At 35.2% G+C, this 15,815-nt stretch overlaps 1 protein-coding gene across 1 annotated transcript in view; it reads left to right on the top strand.

Annotated features, from left to right (window-relative positions):
- Positions 1-817: 817 nt before the first annotated feature.
- LOC125659379 (uncharacterized) overlaps positions 818-15,815 on the top strand; it is a 28,221-nt gene continuing 13,223 nt past the window's right edge. The window contains exons 1-6 of the mRNA XM_056149455.1: positions 818-1,047; positions 8,760-9,052; positions 13,816-14,034; positions 14,508-14,729; positions 14,933-15,133; positions 15,429-15,653. Coding sequence (XP_056005430.1) covers positions 1,040-1,047; positions 8,760-9,052; positions 13,816-14,034; positions 14,508-14,729; positions 14,933-15,133; positions 15,429-15,653 — 1,168 coding nt within the window. The 5' untranslated portion in view covers positions 818-1,039. The remainder of the gene's footprint in view (positions 1,048-8,759; positions 9,053-13,815; positions 14,035-14,507; positions 14,730-14,932; positions 15,134-15,428; positions 15,654-15,815) is intronic.

Below are 15,815 nucleotides of genomic sequence, written 5' to 3'. Positions count from 1 at the left end.
CAAACAACGTCATCTACTTTTTATCTGTCTTTTGTGAAAGTTAAAATTGGATTTTTGTGAAGTCTCTACAAAAGGTAAATAGAATGACCGACTAAAGAAAGGGCTATGTGGGATATTGGTCTACAGTAATTTGGTCTCCAATAATGTCTTACAATATTTTGACGCAAGGTTTATTTTGAAGAAAAGTGTATTCACGCTAATGTACGACTTTCCCGTGAATTTTAAACTTTTGTTCATTAGGTACATATTTCAGTACATTTTCTGTTTACAGAGAGAGAGAAAGAGAGAGAGAGAGAGCAGTGGAGGCCCGATTAATACTGTTAATTCATAGGTGTACCTCAATGATAATTCACTGGTAGCAAAACGTCGCATTGCTGATGCACTTGATAATGTTTCATAAAACAAATAAAAAACCGAAAGCGACGATCTAAAGTGTTTTATTTCTGATGACAGAAGTAAAGACATGGAATTTGACATTATTGTAGCTTAGTGTTTCATAAATATTTTTTTAAAGTATTTTCTTTTATCTTATTGGTGGAATCAGCGGCTTTAGTAAAATATGATTGTTACAAAATGAAAATCCAGATATACTACGATTTCTATGTAAAATCGTTGAAAGTTAAATCACTGAATGCTATAAATATATAAGTATGCCAGACACACTTCAAGCATATAAAATTGTGTATCCGACAGATATTACAGGTCAATAAGGCCTGATCGACACAAACATACACAAAAAATGATGAACACAACTGATAGATAGTCGTGTCTGTTTTGACAGAGTCGATAAATGATATGGTATACTAATTATTTCTATGTAGAATGGCAAATAGCTGAAAAGATGACACGAACAAAGCAATGATATGACGGCACATCATAACGGTTCATTGAGGCGTGGAGACACTCTTTCTCGGTTTTAGTTCACTGGCCAAAAAACTTCAGGGCACGGGGAGAACGGAACACGGGGGGATTCGCTGCCCGGGAAATTATCAATGTTCGAATTCATTAAGGAATCTTAATTAATCGGAAAACATATTTTATGCTCAGGTATGTTAAAGTTTAGATTAAATGAATTGGAACATATATGATGTAATTAAATTCAATCTAAGCTATTAAGATAAAACTAAATTCATGTTGAAATACAACTACAGGAAAAAGAGAGACATGCACTGGTATGATTAATATGCAACTACAGTATGTGAATTAGGTGTTTTCTAATGTCAGTGTATATTGTGTAACTTTAAGACACAACGTTTAAACATTAAACTCATGACTACAAACAAATAGGTTTGTCCAAATACCATTTATAAATTAAAAGGGTAAACTTTACCATTGTATAGAGTGACCCATTGATTACAGTTTTTCGTTATTTTCATATGATTGCTTATCTACACGAATGTTTTGTTGCGTATTACTGTTAATTATTCGATGTAATTTTTTTCTTTCTTGTTTCTTATCAATTGGATTCTGACCATTGATTACCAACATTAAGTTTTGTTGTGTATTGTTGCCGATCGTTACATCATTTTTTTCTTCTTTGGAATGATAACAATTTCATATCAATTGGATTCCCATTATATGTATTAATTGGACATTGAATGAATTCATTATATCGGCCTTACGGAGAATAAATGTATGGTGTATGACACGGGGAAACCAGTTACAGTGGGATTAACTGACATATCCCATTCTATATTCATCACGATCAGGGCGTTTATCTTCTTGTGGTGATTTATTCAAAATAAAACTCATGAAAGGAATGTCAATTAGAAAAGTCAATTTTTCAGATACTATATGTACTGTCGCTTTGTCTCTAATCATTACCATGTGTCGCTCCGACTACGTATAATCGAAAGTAGGGTTAAGTATGGGCAGTTGAGTCAAGCTGGGCATGGCATCCCGACACCTCTCATAATTACCACAGCAACAAGTGTCGCGTGACATTTTCATCACCTCAGTGACATAGTCCACTGTTGCTTTTGAACTCTCGCATGACCACGATACACTCGAGAACTGAGTGAATTAGAAGATTTGCATAACGGCACTACGCTTTGTTTATCGATAAGGGCGCCTTAGAACATGATTTTTATGGACGTATTGTCAAAACTCGCCAGTTTTAGAGTGATGTATTGAGCCCAATACTAACCATCTTTACCAATAACTTTAGAACCGCGACCTCACATGCTATTCAGTCAATGGCGATTTTTTGTGTGTGTGTCGAGGTGTGGGTGATAATTACAGAATCATCGTGCATGTGCTGCATGTTTGATGTCCATAGTTTTTACGTGGTTTGAATAATCAATGTCTGAAGTCTAAGGTTAAGCCTTCCCGAAAAATTTTAAATAAAGGTTGCATGGAAAATATCAAGTTCATTTCAAGACCCATGATTTCAATTTAAGCCTGTTTTACATACATGTACCTCCGAAAAATTGACATTAATGTCGAGACGTCATCAGATGTAGGGGATATACCACAGGTGGCTCAGGTCCGCAGAAGTGAGAGTTTTTAACATGTTGCCGCGACACGGGGCCTCTCTTTTAAGGTCAAATCCAAAAGACCCGCGAATTTCACTTTTCAATGCCGATCGTTGGGCGAAAGGAGCAATCGCTCCACCACCTATTTTTACGTCTTATTTTGACGTGGCCATGGCACGAGTGGGACTCGAACTTACACGCTCTCCTGGTTACAAAGCGAACGCTCCTATCACTGTTCATATAAGCTACCGCAGAGTTTTTTACCTATAGGTCAATGTATATGTGTAGGGAAATATTTCATTTTAGGGCCATAAAACGCAATTAAGGAAGGACGTTCAATGAGCAATAGCCGTTACCAAACCTGACTAACCTCAATTTATCATGAATTAAGCTAATATGTATGACATTAATGAAGAATCCTGGGAGAGGCTTCGTACTTAAATAATGGGAAAAAAACTGTTCTTAAGAAAAGGGATTTAGTCTGTTATTGAATTTGGACCGGTCGCAAAGGGACAACGTACAGCTCAGTGGTAGAGCGTTCGCTTCGTAACCGGGAGGTCCTGATATCGAGTCCCGCTCGTGCCATGGCTGCGTTGAACCTAATAAGACATAAACATGATTGCACTCGGCATTAAGAATTGAGAAAATCGGAGGTCCCGTTTCGCGGTAGGCGCTGGAACGTTATAGAACCCTCACTGCTACGGCCCTGAGTGCTAACCATATCTAAGTTTGTGGTACTTCCAATTCACCTACAGTTGGTGACGTCTCAATATGAGTGAACAATTTTCAACGGGACGTAATTTAATACAAATAAACAAATAAATGCCTGACGAATTCCGAATTTCTTCTTACACCTAATTTCGACTGATCGTCAAGTAAACTAACTTCACTCACTTTATTACAGAAAATGTCTTACTAATTAGCGCCGAAATTTATAAACCTGTGCCTAATTACTTGACATAAAAGTCAGAACAATATACATTCAACATGAATAACACATGTAAAGCATTGTGTACTAATAATAGTCTGCCTCTTTACCCTGCCAACGGTTGTGGGCCACTATGGTCTATTGTATAAATTTGAATATAAAATATACAGATGATGTATGCTCCTATATCATGTAATTCATGTTTATTTCATGCAAATGAAAAAGAAAATTTAAGATAATTTAGACTTTTTCACGCTAGACGCACTGTAACTATAAAAGTTGGAGTTCCTTAGGGTTGTCCATTGTCTCGCGTATGTTTTATGTCTTAGATGTTAAATTCTAATGTGAGATACATTAATAATACTATATAGACTCGTTATGTATGTCCACACTTCAAGAGTATATATGTAGTTGTTTTATCCTGCTACTCACGTAGAATGGTACATGCAAAAACCGTCTGAATCGTGCTAAACACTTTAATGTATTGGCGCCTCATTAATTCAACACCTATCATTGCTGGCTGTAGTGTCGCGATGTGAAGCAATACTGTGTTATGGAAGACAAAGTTCACCATTCCCACCTTATTACACCGAGTTTCGGTACCTTTACCGGCTGACTCCAGTACATGTATGTGGGAGGAGTCAGACAAACAACAAACGTCTGAAGTTCATTCCCTTTGAAACTGATTTATATTTGACTGATAGTACACTGAAATTTATATGCTTACTCCTCCTAGGCACCTGATCCCACCTCTGGTGTGTCCAGGGGTCCGTGTTTGCCAAACTATCTATTTTGTATTGCTTGTAGGAGTTATGAGATTGATTACTGTTCGTTATCTTCACATTGCATGTGTATGATAGTACACTGAAATTTATATGTGTCTGATAGTACACTGAAATTTATATGTGTGTGATAGTACACTGAAATTTATATGTGTATGATTGTACCCTGAGATTTATTTATACGTGTCTGAAAGCAAAATTGAGCAGCTCCCGACGTTTTCCGAAGTTTAGAAATGAAGTACATGGTTTTTATGTTCACAAGAGTCTAATTTCCTGCGAATTATTTTATTGTTAATTACTAGGTACAATGCATTATTAATCAATCTTATTACACTTTATTAATCAATTGAATGTTTCAAAATGTTTATACTGACTTTGATTACATATAACGTAATTCCCATGTTGTAGGACCATTTTTGTTCCGCATTTGCGAAAATTATGACAGGCTGTATTTTATCAGCGAATATTATAAAGTAATTATATATGGCGTAAATATTAGTTAGTTCCTTATCACAGCACATTGCATTTTCAAAACAAAGGTGTCAGTAAATTAATCGTGTCAGGACTGCAGATGTTGACAAGGATGAAACTTGCTTAGGGATTTCTGTGGTTCGGTAATCTCCCTAGATAAGAAAAATATTATGGACCCAGCAGTGAAAAAAAGATTAGTTGACATTAACTGATAATTCAGTTTGTCATCATCTCTTACATTTATAAAAAAAAAAAAGTGAAGATAACGAACAGTGATCAATCTCATAAATTCCTATTTAAAGAATACAAAATTAAGAGTAGGGCAAACACAGACCCCTGGGCATATCAAGAGTGGGATCAGGTGCCTTAGAGGCATACACATCCCCTGTCGACCGGTCACACCTGCCGTGAGCCCTATATCTTTATCAGATAAACAGAGTAATCCGTAGTCAAAATTAGTGTGTAAAGAACGGCCTAAACATTGGCATGATACAAGTCGGTCAGTATTTCACCCAATGACAGGTTGTATTGGTAAATTAGATCGTTATAACGACCACAGACTTTGTGAAATGTTGACTTTAAACGAGAATGTTCAAACCTCTGTAACATCAACTTATTTTTCAGTAGCTTGCCCATTTAAAAACTGATCATACGCAGAATTTATGTAACTTTAACTATAGACGTTAACTGCCAATCATTCTTAATTATAACTTAAGAGATCGAGTGAGTGACAGTCCTTCTATACTACTATACAGTGTGTGTTTCAGGTTATCTTCGTTTCTAACAGAAGCGCGTGCTCCTTGTTGAACATTTCTTGTTTTACTGTCCTGTCTTTCTTGTATAATAATCCTGAACGCATTGCTGTATGCTGGAGATCAATGTCCGTTAAATGATCTTAAGTGAGCAGACCTTGTATGGAATACTAAACCTTGCGTGTTGACTTTATTTAAATCTATTCGTCACTATTCTAACATTTTAGCCTTCTGTAGAATAGCTTCGTTTCTAAAGATCATCGCAATTCCAACATAAAATCCTTCGCTTCTGATTGGTTGAGACATTCAATAGTTCCCAAAAATGGCCAATCGCGATCAAAGTACAGGTACTTGAATCGCTCGTAAGTCCTACAACGTGGGAGGCATTGGTCCACCGAGTTTTCTTTAATATCAGTATTGAGATTCGAACTGTCCAGCTTACTCACACCCACCGTTCTCTAGATACACTTAAAATAAAACAATTTCTTCCTTGTATCTTGTGGAATAGCTAACATCCGGATATAAAATCAGGACATATGACTACTAAAGTACATTCATATTGAACCATGTAAGCTATTCCCCATCAATGTACCCTTTTAAAATAAATGAAGAGGTTCCCACACCTTATGATATACAATTCATTTGACTACATACTTCCATCTATAATAAGTAGTAAATGTACGTCAGCTTCATAAAATTAATTATTATAATATTTTCAAATATTGTACCTCACTGGGGTCTTGCAAGGGGATATATGTCTGCATTTGATTTTTTAAATAAGTTAATGAAGGACATATTTATCTCATTTTTTTCTGATAGGCCACAAGAAGATGTGAATGGATATGATTCTTGGGTTATGTCTACCAGTCCAATTTGTAACTAACATAATCAAACAATAATAATAATTTTAAAAAATTAACAAAAATGAATTATATGATTTACATTGATGAATAATTAAATACAGGTGCAAATGTGTCTGTTCTTGTTGATCTGACGTTTCTCTAAGACATTTGACCTATTTTGGAAGTCGGCGTCAGAATTGTTTTTTCTCGTTTTGACAAATAGCTTAAGTCCTGCCTTTGAACTCCAAGAACTCTCTTTTTTACCCAAAAAACGAGTTGTTTGTACAGCGTTGATGTAATTGAATTTTGAGGGTTGAACTCTCTCAAATAATTCCGTCAGACGTATTAGTGCAAGATGTCATTCTTGATAGATTTATCACCAGTAACTGAATGAAATTAGTGCACGACCAATTTCAAAATTCTAATGTGCTGTATCTATTGGCTGGAATCATAATATGCATGTGTTTCCAATTGTCAAATCCCTTAGAAGTTTGTTCATGTGTGGCACTGCATGCCCAGGTATTCATTGCTAAATCTTTAATACTTGATTTCTTTAAATATTATAAAATCATAACATGTTGATATCGGTCAATTCATCATTTTATCGCATCAACCAAGAACCTAAGATCGACTGAGGTCAAGATTGGGTTACTATTTAGTGCGAGAAAATCATGAATTGAGCGATATCAACATGCTATAATTGCTTTGTTATTTATTTATATCAATGATAATTACATCAAATGACAGTTATTTCTTCTTAGTATCTATTTTTGGAAAGATGAGGTTTATAATACCATGTTAATATGTTTTACGATATGTTATGATTAATCACGTGAAATCATTTCAACCAATAGATTTTCTTAAATTACGGTAAAAGATAACAAAATGTGTCATTGAATTGTTCCGTGCTTTTTAAGCAAAAACAAATTATTCCGTTCTACAGACATCCGTTTATGTTTCATGGTTCCAAAGTCCGTCTTTTGATTCAATGTTTATGACATCTATGGTACCTCTCTCTCCTCCCCCCCCCCCCCCCCCTCTCTCTCTGATATTCTACCTGACGTGCAACATTTGGCATTTTGAGCGACCCTCGCTTCTCATTCATTACCACAGAATCGCTCCTTCTGATTCGTATAGTTATTCACTCTATCACGTGATATTTACATTTTCCCTGCAATTTTAATGACAATAAAAACAGGTAGTGCCAAAGTTCGTGTACGAGTAAAGTTGAAGGGCGATACACGAATTACGTCCTGCAATGCATCATAATTATATGGATGAATTAATCGCGTAAGATCGAGGACACTAAAAGTGACAAAATAAGGCCATGCTTGAATACTTCATTTGTCTATTACTTTAGGAAACTCTTCAGTAAATTATCAATCAATACACAAATTGTCAAACCTTGATATTACCTAGGTTCTGAAACCTGTAGTGAAAAATCAAGATGACCAGTCAAAGTTAAACAAAAGAGATCAATGTATTTCATTGCTTTGAAACATGCTATTAGATTTGTTATCGGTTAAATAGTAATTTCAGAAGTTGTCTCCGCATTCGCACTAGGTCGTATCAAACAACTCAACATCTACCTAGTACAGTGTATATAAGTAAGAGCTTAAACATCAAATATTGTGATAATCCTGTTATTAAAAACTATTAGCGGAGTGGGAATCTGGGAATAGACTCAAATCACTGTCCTTTAGTATCCCACTCACAACCTTCCCGCCGAAAAGGGGCACGACCCCAATCTGGTATACAGCGATGGGCCTTTTCTGATTACACGTTACAGAAAAAAACCCATCTTATTCAGTAAACAATAACATATCCAAATTATGTTGTGTCAATGTTTGTTATTGAATATATAGTCTGCAAGGAGGCAAGACACTGACGTGGAATTCTGACAGTGTGTATTTCGGGGGAATTTTTTTTTGTATCGACCACGTTTCTCTCTATTATTTTGTGAAACACGCACGTAAGTGGACGAGATTTGGGCGTGTTTTTGGAAGTGCTGATGGTTTTTTTTACTTCCAAGACGGCATAAATATGCCATATTAGGAACCCCTCTCTATTTCCTTTGTCATGAATGATTGCTATTTGACAAAATATAATCAACAACTATTGAATTTTGAATGAGACGAACAACAACAATTTGAATTGCCACTAGGTGTTCTATGACTCTTTACCTCCTTGCAAGGCTCTGGTGTTCGATATTGGGCGAGCCAACTACGAACCGTGTTCAGTCATTCGTGACAGAAATAGCCTATAGGGCCGCCACGAAATTCTCTTTTTTGCATAATTTATGATTCCATATAAATATCAGAGCAATATGTCAGGTGTGTTTGTAACTTAAAATTCGTGAAATCCACATGTTTAATTTGAAATCCAGGTGACATTTTACTAAAAGGCGAAGAACCAACACGAATGATGACCGTTAGGAAAACTACATAGGCGTGAATTGCTACCACTGACAATTTTAATTGTTTGTATTTATTTTCACTTTCGTTTTTCAGGATGTCTATACATCGGTATATGCAGACTTTGTGTTACATAAGTGTTGTAATAATTGGATTATCAGCTGCAAAATTAAAACGAGGCTTTTATCCTAATTTGATTGACTTTTGTGCCAAAGATGAAGTGTACGTGGGGATTCCATGGAACTGTCACGGTTATCTCCACTGCCAGAATGCTAACGGACTAAAAATGCCGTTCTGGATAGATTGCCCATCCACGTTGTATTATAATTACGGAAGCAAAACATGCACATGGCCTCAAAACATCAATGAACCATGCCCAGGCACAGGGGGTGAGTATGTTCAATTTTTTCTCTCTAGTGGATGAGCAGTTTGAATCGTTTTGGCGTGCCGGATATGTTTAAACTGTTATAAAACCATTGATACAGTTGTCTGCGCAGCGGAATCGTATTGCTACCAGTTTAAGAAAGATAAAATATATTGTACATTGTAGGACTTTTCATCTTGTATGTTCGACTCTTTATTTAATTTCCATGCGCTATATAATAAATATTTTTTCTTCTTTGTCAACAATAATACGCTTCCATAGCTGTTATGGCATTGTTTTTCAAATTTAACAGTATCAACCGAAATGGGAAAACTAGTATTGATCGGTGCTATCCCGGTTAGAATAGGTCCTCCGTACCCCTTGCTTATATGGGCGGTCCCTCGAAAGAGACAGCATAAACCGAGGTCCCGTGTCACGGCAGAAGTGGCACAATAAAGATCACTCTCTGCTCAAAGGCCGTAAAATAAATTTTCCAGCCCTTCACCGGCAATTGGTGACGTCTCCTTATGAGGGAAATATTCTTGAACGGGTCGTTAAACAATGCACAATCAATCGATCGATCAATAATCGGTACAATTACATGCGTATGCTTTAAAAAAAAAAAAAAAAAAAAGGAAATATAATTATGTTCATCTTATTCAATTGCGAGAAACCAGATAGGGGTCAGTGGAAAATGAAATATATTTCATATTTTATTTTATAAACATGTCCTTCACTTTGTTTGTACGCACCAATTCGCTCGCTTCGCCGACTGGAAACGGCTTGAGGTGGAGTGAATATGTAAAAGCAGTGAACCGTGATTGGTCTTGGAACGGTTGAAATTTATGCTAGACTAAAGAATGGGTTTGTTAATTGTCTGAATTACATGATTCAATATATGATGGTGTTTGTCGAAATAAGCACCTCAAACCAGTTTTCTCATATAAATACAGGGTGTGTGTCGCAAAATTCTTGGCATTAAAGAAGCTAGCGCACAATCTTTGAAAACGACATTTGTGGTTATGAATTAGAAATTAATTACTGAGGAAATTTGGAAACAGATATTTTTTCTGTGATTTTATTGAGAATTAAAATGCATCCGGAAATTTCAAGAAATTATTAGCTCATAAGAATTTCAATTGACGTTCTATATTTCAGATTCTGTTACAACGAAACAAAGGTTTCATTATATACTATTTGCGTTTTTTGTTGTTATTTGTAGAACATAAAAATGAACGATATAATTAAAGTTATGAAAAGACAAAAGGCAGGTTAATTGAAAAAAAAAATTAAGAATTCATTTTGTTTTGAAAACGGCATCAAGTTGACACACGGGATAAAATGTTCATGAATATATTTCATGAGGTGTGTCCATTGTTTGATTTATGAAATTGCCATATCTCTGGAAACCATTACACACATAATTTGTTACCGTCATTAGTTCGTTCATTTGAATATTGCCGTCTTTTCCCTGTAAGAGCAATAAACTACACGGCTTTGACGTATCTTTAGATTCACTGGCATGTTGTCCATAGGTCCGTCAGTATTGCGTGTTCTGTTTTGTATATGTTGTTCTAATCAGCAGACCAGAACCAGACCATAAATACAAAACAAAAACTTGAAGGACTATATCCTTTAGTCCAGATATTGGTAAACCGCTCACAAAAACTATATTTCTAATTCATTCTGACATGTAATTACTCTGATGTAAACACGCAGAAACAATGCGACAAGAGTAATTTATCTTACATTACCAGTTTCCGAATTACTACAAGCTACCTAGCCCCGCTTTGTCTTATTCAATGGCTAAATTCCCAATACCATTTTCTATTACGCGGATGCAAAAATCAAATCAAATAATTTTTTTAAAATGGGAGGGGAGGGTTGCGGCCTTAAATATAATATGACAAACCAAATCTAAGATCTGCAGCCACTCCGGAATACCCTTCTTGCGATCATACGGTTCGTATACAGGTGGTTGCTATCGTTTTGTAAATAACAAACATATATCACAGGTAAAATTTCTAATTACACTTCTAGATTTCTAAGGTGCACGTGGTGATTATTTTGTCCAGGAGACAAATGTATATTTTTTGTTTATTACTTACATACTCAATCTATGCACTAAAGACCCCATGAAGATCGTGTATTACAAATGTAATTAGTTTATTTTAATCTGTGTTGGACAAATTCATTAAAAGCAACAAAAGACTTTTTTATCAGATCAATTAATTTTGTCATTTAAGATGTATCAGTTGCCTACATATATTGTACATAGGATAGGATCAAAATCAAATTATCGTGACAAAAAATGTTCAATAAACGTCAATATCCGTTATGTATGCATAGCACTACAATTATGAAATCAAAAGTTGTCAAAAGACAGAGAATTCTTTATTTAATATTAATTCCTAGATAGGCAAGATGAATTATCGATAGAATAATCAATTGATCTAGTTGTGGTTTATTTGATCAAAAGCTGTAAAATTAGAAGGGAAGCCAATCCGTTATATGTATGAAGTGTACACCGATGTCATATAGTTTAAGCAATCCGGAATTGACGATCGTGATTGATCTGTAATGTACATTTCGTCTATGAGGTTTCATGATTAATACTTTTTTCATTATCTATCATGTAGCCATGTATCTAATGTTCGAGCTTATAATTTCTAACCATAATGAAATCAATAAAGTGACAGAAATCAAAGTTGAACCGGTGCACACGGTTCTGTTACCCTTTTTCCAAGTATACGAGGTAAAACTGCTGTCAATATTGATAGGCGATATATAAAGATAGGTTTTCCCACTAGAAGATTTCTTAAATTGGATTTAGATTGAATGAATAAATGAAATGCATGTGACCTTAATACAAAAAAAATATGATAAACATAATGTAACAATTTCACAGAAAATCATCATGGATCAAAAAACTGTGCAAATGAATATAAAACAAAATTGGCGCTCAATCAATAGTACATCCTTAATGATTATATGTAAGACAAAGACGCATGGTTGGTAACGCCCGCACACCCTTCACTTCCTGAGTGTTGCATTCATTACAAGAATCACTGTGTCATATACGTGATCTGAATATATTCCTGTCATACAGGACCACTGTAGTAAACTAATTCATAACACAGTACCTCTGACAACTAGTTCAGTGAGAAACAGTCCTCTCTCGACATAAGTCAAAATCTTACTGTTCCATTCATATTTTCCTCTTCCTCCATATATATATATATATATATATATATATATATATATATATATAACGGTAAACAATTTAATTCTCATCAGATTGTCTTTCTTCTTTGATATGTGGGAGTGATATTGATGGGAACTTTCTAGATCTTCAAATCTATACTGGATGTAAATAGTACAGTGTTTTTCTTTTCACCATATTTTGTATCATTAGAAAACACTAGAAAAGCGCTTACATTCGTATAATATTATCTTCTTCGTTTCTGATAACACTATCATTGCAACATTTACACAACGGATCTTTTAATTGTCTTAAACAATCACACGCTTTGGCATTTCAAGACTGCAAAATTCAGAATAAGTCATTACATAATGTATGAAATTATTCAATGTTTTTTAATCATTCATTAACTTTGAATTAATTAATAATGTGCATATCCTGTTCAATGTCATTTTACTTAAACCACTTTTTTTGTTTGGGTTTTTTTTTTTTTTTTTTTTTTTTTTTTTTTGGCCATAGATGTAATTAATGTGATCGAGTACGAATATATCATAAAAAGTATACAATTCTTACCAAACTTCGCCTTGACAAATGTATATACTCAGAAATTCTACCACGAATATTGTAGAGATCAAAGAAATGCCGTGTTCATTATTCTCGTACCATACTCTTCAAATATTCATTAAAGCCCCAGCTAAATTCACCGTTGCCCTGATTCGGGAAGACATTAAGAAGCGTATTCTGAATCACGTGATGAAGATAAAATAACGCTCACTTGGTATACAATGTAACGGTGATGAAATAGTAACACCGCGTAAACAAATCTTCCTAATTTAAACTGGCTTGATTACCTCTATTATTGCCAGTCCAACAACATGTTAGTTTCATATGTCAAGTAGGATATTTTTTTTCAAATTTCATGAAGTGAAAAGCACCTGTCAATCAGCTGGACTCTATTGTGGTAGCTTCTAGTAGGAATTCATGTCACAAATTACTTGAATATCCAGGAAATAAATTGATTTTTATCTATATGCTAAAAGGCATAAATAAGACTTGAAATCTTCTTAAATATCAATAGAGGGTATGCTAGTCTTCTTTATCAAATGAAAATAAAGATATGCATGTATCTTTCAATTTATATTTCATTTGAATTACCTTAAGTGTTCCTCATGTAGAAAAAACAAGACTAGCGTCTATCTATGTATATAGAATTTCAAGTCGTAAATGACGTACTGAATAAGATGGATGGCAGCATCGTTGTAAGGTTCCAGTGTTTAAAGCATTTAGTACAAATATCCAGATACTATAGATGTGTTTTTCTGCATAAATGTGTGGTTCGCTGATGAAGTTGGCTTTTCCATAGAGTATGCATTTCAAACGTTCGATTGTTCGTCCGTTGTTTCTGTCAAATAAATAAATATCTATCTATACCGGTGTATAGATAGGTGAATGTGTACATATATTATGTATGCATGTTATTTTACCTGTGACGTATGTTGTTAAACAAACAATCGACAATTATTGAATTTAACACACTTTGATGATATCTCATTGAATTTTACACACTGGTGACGTCATATTTTCAGATGTAGTCATGTCCTTCTGCCCGAACTACCCCAACGTGCAGGTGCTGCATCCAACCCACTGCGCCCAATATTACGACTGTAGCAACATGAACAACGTACCCAACCAACCTGCATATTTAAATGAATGTCCATATCCCAAACTCTTCAACGCCGACACCCTCAGGTGTGACGATTATGCATCGGTGGACTGTGGAGAGAGAACGGAACCCCTCTCTCCTTGTAAGTTATTTTTGTGTCGCTTGTGAATAAGGATTCTTATGTCCATCTAATCTGTCAGATTTGTTGACATTTAGCTTATGTTTCCTTTTTGTGGAGGTCATTTAGTTTTTATAGTACCAGTAATTTGAATTCCTATAAATTCATAGGAATATATTTCCAAGTTTGTTTTGAGGTGAATTAAATTCCTTGGCATTCACATACCACGAAGAAGTTTGACATATTCGTAGATGGATAATATATCCAATAAATTAGACCTACTGCGACAATGACCAGGCATAAAACAATGACGTGCACACTACAGGCACATTCCACTTGCTTAAAAAATGCTATAATACTGAATTGAATTTTATTGCTGAATAAATAATACGTATTTAACAACGTAGCTTACAGAACTAAACAATGCATGCATTTTTCTAAACACTCAAATGTTCTTCCAAATGTATTTAAACTGTATGCATATTTACTTCTCTAAGGCGATTACGTCAGACATCAGTGTTCCGGTCCAGACTGCACGCCGTGTACTGATTTAATTCCCGGATGTGATGGTGTTCCGAATGGACCAACGTCATACCAAGGCAGACTACTAACTAAGTTTTACCTGACGTGTAGGAACAACAAGACCCAGACGATTGAGATTTGTCGTGATGGAGTTTTTGATCCCGTGCAGGGGCGATGTACCAAGGAAATCGATCCTCGTAGGTTTAAATCCTTACATGTACACATCGCTTAATCCATTTAAAAAATCAATTCACCGCCATTTAAAAGGGAATTTATACAACAAAGTGTTAATGTATTTATTTGAAATCAATTGAAAAGGAAATCACTTTAATCATAGTAAAATGTCATTATCAAGCATCTGCATCCATGTCCTTCACGTAGAGTATCTATTTCTCTTTAGGCGCCGTCGACATTTTGTGTACAACCAATCCTAATGCCAGAATGGAGCATCCTGGTGACTGCTCCAAGTTCTTTGACTGCCGAGACAGGAAAGAGATGATCAAGGAGTGCCCTTATCCAAACCTGTACTCCCCCACAAAACAGGCGTGTTTAGACTTTGAAGAAGTCCAATGCCACGGCAGAAGAGAGCCAAAAGCTCCGTGTAAGAATTATTGGTGATAACTGAAAGTCGATTTCCTATCAAGAATATGTTTCTACTAATGAGAAATGAGAGTAAAATGGTCTTCAATCAAAGGAAATCCAGACATTAATGTTTAGAGTGTTTTCAGCATTATCACTGAAGTTCTATATACTTGCAATATATTCTTTGAAATGATATATTTCGCAACTGGTACATATCATCGACTATAATGAAGACATCCTACAACTTTATCGCAAGTCATGAATACAGCTAGAAAAAATGCATAAAACTGATCCATATTTTTGTTGTATGATAGGTGACTATGATTCTTATAAATGTGTTGGAACCAACTGCCCTGTCTGTGAATTGGAAAATCCAAGTTGTGAGGGTCTGCCAGACGGCAAAAACGCCTTCCTAGGACGAGAACAGACTCCCTGGTACATCGAATGCCGCAAGGAACGGAGTGTCAATAAACTGACCTGCCCCGGAAACAATAACTTTGATCCCGTCAATCGTCGGTGTTTGGGAGAGGAAACCATAAGTAAAGTTTTAGTGTTGTACTGAATAAGAAATATTCATGCATTACTTGTATTATATTATCATAAAACGTTTTCAAGATTTATATTTAAATATATTAACAAATACGGACATATTAAATGAATGGACATTGAGACCTTGTATGTCTTTCCAATAACACGACTAC

Source organism: Ostrea edulis, chromosome 9 (genome assembly GCF_947568905.1).
Source record: "Ostrea edulis chromosome 9, xbOstEdul1.1, whole genome shotgun sequence".
Classification (NCBI taxonomy): Eukaryota; Metazoa; Mollusca; class Bivalvia; order Ostreida; family Ostreidae; genus Ostrea; species Ostrea edulis.
Note: the sequence above shows the minus strand (reverse complement) of the source record. Positions and strands in the feature narration are given on the sequence as shown.